We start from the raw sequence: 3,975 nt of genomic DNA, 5'->3' as shown, positions 1-3,975 counted from the left end.
AGGAGTTTCAACTTTCAATGCAGCAACTTAAGTGACCCTTCAACTTGCCGAGCTGATCAAAGTTAATCATGTGGTGGCAGGGACTGACTTGAGCAGACGGCCGCGACCCCAGATCACAAGTCAAATGAGCTGAGGCGCCACGGTTATCTGATCGCAGGAAAACCACCTAATATTGCCTCCGTGACGTTTCTCCACCCACCGGCCCGCAAGCATGCGGTTTCACTCTCACGCACGACTCGCCAGGTCAAGCTTTCCTACCCCACGTCTTGATCGCCCCGTCTCTATTGCAGGCGACTTGTTCGTGTTACACTGTTATCACTACCACTCCAGGTTTGTCCTGTCCTGTGGAAGAGATCATGGAAAATCTTGGCAGTTCTCACGTGCCGTGAAAAAGAGAGCAGCAAGGAGGCAATCGCCAGACTTCACTAGAAGCTTCTAGAACCTTCTCAGCTATCAGATGAAATACAAGGTACAAAGTGCTAAGTACACATACCGACCATTCTGCTACCACAGCATATTAACAAAAGGTACAGAAAAAGGCTGAGAGAAATTTTATGAAGGCCAGCCAGCCAGCCATGCATAGGGAGCACAGCACAGGCTGCATGCATATTCTGATGATCACAATCTATCTGTAGAAGATGTATACAACACGACCGTCGCGTCCTGGCTCCTCCTAACGATCCAGGAACACCAGCTTATTGGAATGTATACGGTAAAACCCTTGGCACCTGGAGGGTGAAAGCTGTTCATATTGAGTGCCATCCCACCTTTCTTTTTACATCCGTGTCGTCTGGCGCCGCCGAAAACACTGAGGATCCATAGAAGACCGGAGATCACCCTCATATGGCGTATATCCGGTCTATCTCGGAATCTGACTCCGAGTTGTGGTTCCATGAGTTTGAGCCGCTCCGCCTTGTTGACTTCACCTTCTTCCTAATCGACCGCGTGCGCTTGGACTTCACCACATAGTATGTCATCGTGCCGAGCACACTGGCCATGATCACCCCGCCGATGAGGGTCACCAGCAGCGCCGCCCACTTGAAGTGCCGACCCACCACTATGTAAGAGGAGGATATGAATGCCACCGTGGTGCATACAGAAGCCAGCCACATCAACTTGTTGATCACCTCCACAACTCGCCTCTCTGCTTTGGTCTCGCCCCTAACAAGTGTTATCTGGACCACCACTACTGCTAATGATGTGAACAAGGCGATGGCATTGAAGATGAAGAACACCTTGAAGGATACCGCATGCACAACAATTGCTACACCATGGTCGTCGTTGCCGCCTGGCACCGTGAATATCGCAGCAAATGCAACTGTGGCGAAGAGCACAGCCACAACTGTGACAGAGTTTGTTGCATTGTTGATGCCCTCCCTGTGGAGCTTCCTCAGCTCCTTTGCTATGCCATGCACATTTTTGTTGGTTTTTCTGGCTTGCTCAAGTTGAGTGTGTACGTCCTTCTTGATCTCAGTCACTGTTTTTCTCAGCTCATCCCGAGGCTGGTTCAGATCATTTGCTCTCACTGCACCAGCACGGGATAAACAATCCTTTATATCCGCAGACTCCTCTGATAATGGAAGACCCTCTGCTATGTCGAATGCAGTCTTGCGATCCCTAGTCAGTGCATTCACGTTCATGTCCGGAAGAAGCAGAAGCTCATTCACAATCTGCAACAGACACCAGTTTGTGAGACACGAGAAGAAAATTATTGCGTTTTGCGCACAAGATTTAACATGGCAGAAGAATACCTCTGATCTTTTCTTCCTGGTGGCAACATGCAAAGCTAAGTTGCCATTTTTGTCAGGTAGCATAACTATGGCCGGATCAGCATTCACGAGTGCTCTAACAACTGCAGCGCTTGTTCCTTTAACCGCCATATGCAAAGCGGTCTGTCCTTTCTTATCAGTCTTCCGAGCAAGCTGAGCTTCACTGACTAGCAAAGACTTAACTATTTCAACATGCCCCTGACGGGCAGCGAAATGCAATGCATTCTTTCCGTTTGCCTTTGATAGTTCAACCAACCCAGAAACTCGCTCCAGCAAAAGGTTCACTACCTCGAGGTGGCCTCTAATCGCCGCAGTTATCAGAGGAGTCACATTTGATTGGCCAAACGTCTTCCCAAGGGATGGATCATGGTCCAGGAGTACCTTCACAATATCTACAAGCAGTGTTAGATGTCCATCTTTCTTCATATAAATACCACAGAAATATGGAGTAAAGATGAAACAGCATGAATGTTGGACTAATACTTGTTCATTAATTAGCTTGTGTAGGCAATGACACACCGCAGTTATCATACAGAGCAGGTCAATTTCAGCACTGCAAAACTAACAACAATAGGATCCATGGAGATTGATCAAAGAGTAGATTAAAAACACATAAAACCTTGGCTAGACCCATAAAACCATGGCGATCAATTAACTTAGGAATCCATAAAACCCTTTCTTCATGCAAACTATGAGATTCTAGTCTAGACACAAACAAGGTCCAAAGCTCCCGTGTTCCCATGTAAAGAAAGATATGAACAATCAGAAGTGGTTTAGTATTGAAGTGTTTGTGAGTGCTCACCTCGGTGGCCTTCCTTTGCAGCGACATGCAGAGCATCGAATCCTGATTTGTTCTTCCTCGCAAGGCTCTCCTTGTCAGAGTGATTGAGCAGCTCGAGGACGACGTCGATGAACCCTTTCTCAGCTGCGATGAGCAGCGCGGTCTCCCCGACCTCGTTGGGCTCGTTGAGCACGGCGGCGCGGATCTCCGCCACCTCGCTGTCGAACTCCTCGCCAGTCCCGGTCATCTGCGCGTCGATTTCGACGATGATCTGGCGCACGGCGTCGAGGTCCCCGCGCTGCGCGGCGAGGTGGAGCTCCGTGTCGTTGTGCCGGCCCGTGACCTGCTTGACGTACTTCTTCCGGCCCGCCTGGTCCATCCGCTTTCCGGAGTTGGAGAGCACCAGCACGGGCGGCGCCGCGGCCCCGGCCTTGGGCGACGGGGACGGGGACGCGAGCGACTGCTCCAGCCGCTTGCTGGAGCCGGACATGACGAGCGCCGGGCCCTTCGCGGGCGTCGGGGACGAGGACGACGCCGGCGAGTGGTCGAGGCGGTTGCTGGAGCGGGACATGGCCAGCACCGGGCGGCCGGGCGGCTGGTCGAGGCGGTTGCTGGAGCGGGACATGACCAGCGCCGGGCGCGAGGGCGAGGGCGACTGGTCGAGGCGCTTCCCGGAGCTGGACATGACTAGCGCGGGGCGCCTGACCGCCCGCGACGGCGACGGCGACTGGTCGAGGCGCTTCCCGGAGAGGCAGGACTCGAGCGCCCGGCGGCCTGGGGCGACGGGCGAGACCCCTCCTCCCTCCGACCCCGGCGACGCCAACCCAATCTCCAAATCCCCCTCCCCTGCGCCCACCCAACACAGCACAAGTAAGGATCACCACAGAAGGGCCCGATCAGACCAAGCCAAACCAAAGGGATCAGTGGAGCAATACCTCTGTCGGAATCAACGGCCATGGCGGCGGCGGCGGCGTCGTCGCCGGGGACGGGGTCAAGAGGAGTCGGCGCGCAGGGGGCGGGCGGGCGGCATGGGGCAGCGGAACGGGAGGTGGGGAGGCGAATCAAATCGCGAGGGGGACGGGAGCGAGGAGAGGGGCGCGTCGCGGTCTTTTGGCTGTGTGAGATGATGATGATGGAACGAAATCAATCGGAGAAGCGGCTTGGCCTCCGTTTGCTTTCAGTCTCCCCCGTCTGGTGTGTGGGTGTGTGGGTTTGTTTATGTGGATGGCTGGCGCCGGTTTGGTGCGCAGCGCCACCTGCCTGGCCTGACTGGCCATAGCATTTGCATATGGGGGGCTTTTGTCGCTTTCCGTCACGAATTATTATCTCCTTCTGCGTTGCACAAGACCCTGTCGCCCCCAATAACTGAAAACTAGTATTGCAGCTATGAAAAGAAAACGGTATGAGCAGATGCTCTTATTTGCA

The 3,975-nt window shown here is 53.7% G+C and overlaps 1 protein-coding gene across 1 annotated transcript; it reads right to left on the bottom strand.

Annotated features, from left to right (window-relative positions):
• Positions 1-433: 433 nt before the first annotated feature.
• Positions 434-3,750, bottom strand: LOC123085492 (ankyrin repeat-containing protein ITN1). The gene is made up of 4 exons (XM_044507127.1): positions 3,486-3,750; positions 2,572-3,396; positions 1,752-2,161; positions 434-1,670 (listed from the first exon to the last, which is right to left on the bottom strand). The coding sequence occupies exons 1-4, from the start codon at positions 3,505-3,507 to the stop codon at positions 840-842; spliced, it is 2,088 nt and encodes a 695-aa protein (XP_044363062.1). The 5' UTR covers positions 3,508-3,750; the 3' UTR covers positions 434-839.
• Positions 3,751-3,975: the final 225 nt, after the last annotated feature.

This window comes from Triticum aestivum, chromosome 4A (genome assembly GCF_018294505.1).
Source record: "Triticum aestivum cultivar Chinese Spring chromosome 4A, IWGSC CS RefSeq v2.1, whole genome shotgun sequence".
NCBI classification, from domain to species: domain Eukaryota; kingdom Viridiplantae; phylum Streptophyta; class Magnoliopsida; order Poales; family Poaceae; genus Triticum; species Triticum aestivum.
This window is presented reverse-complemented; position numbering and strand designations above follow the sequence as displayed.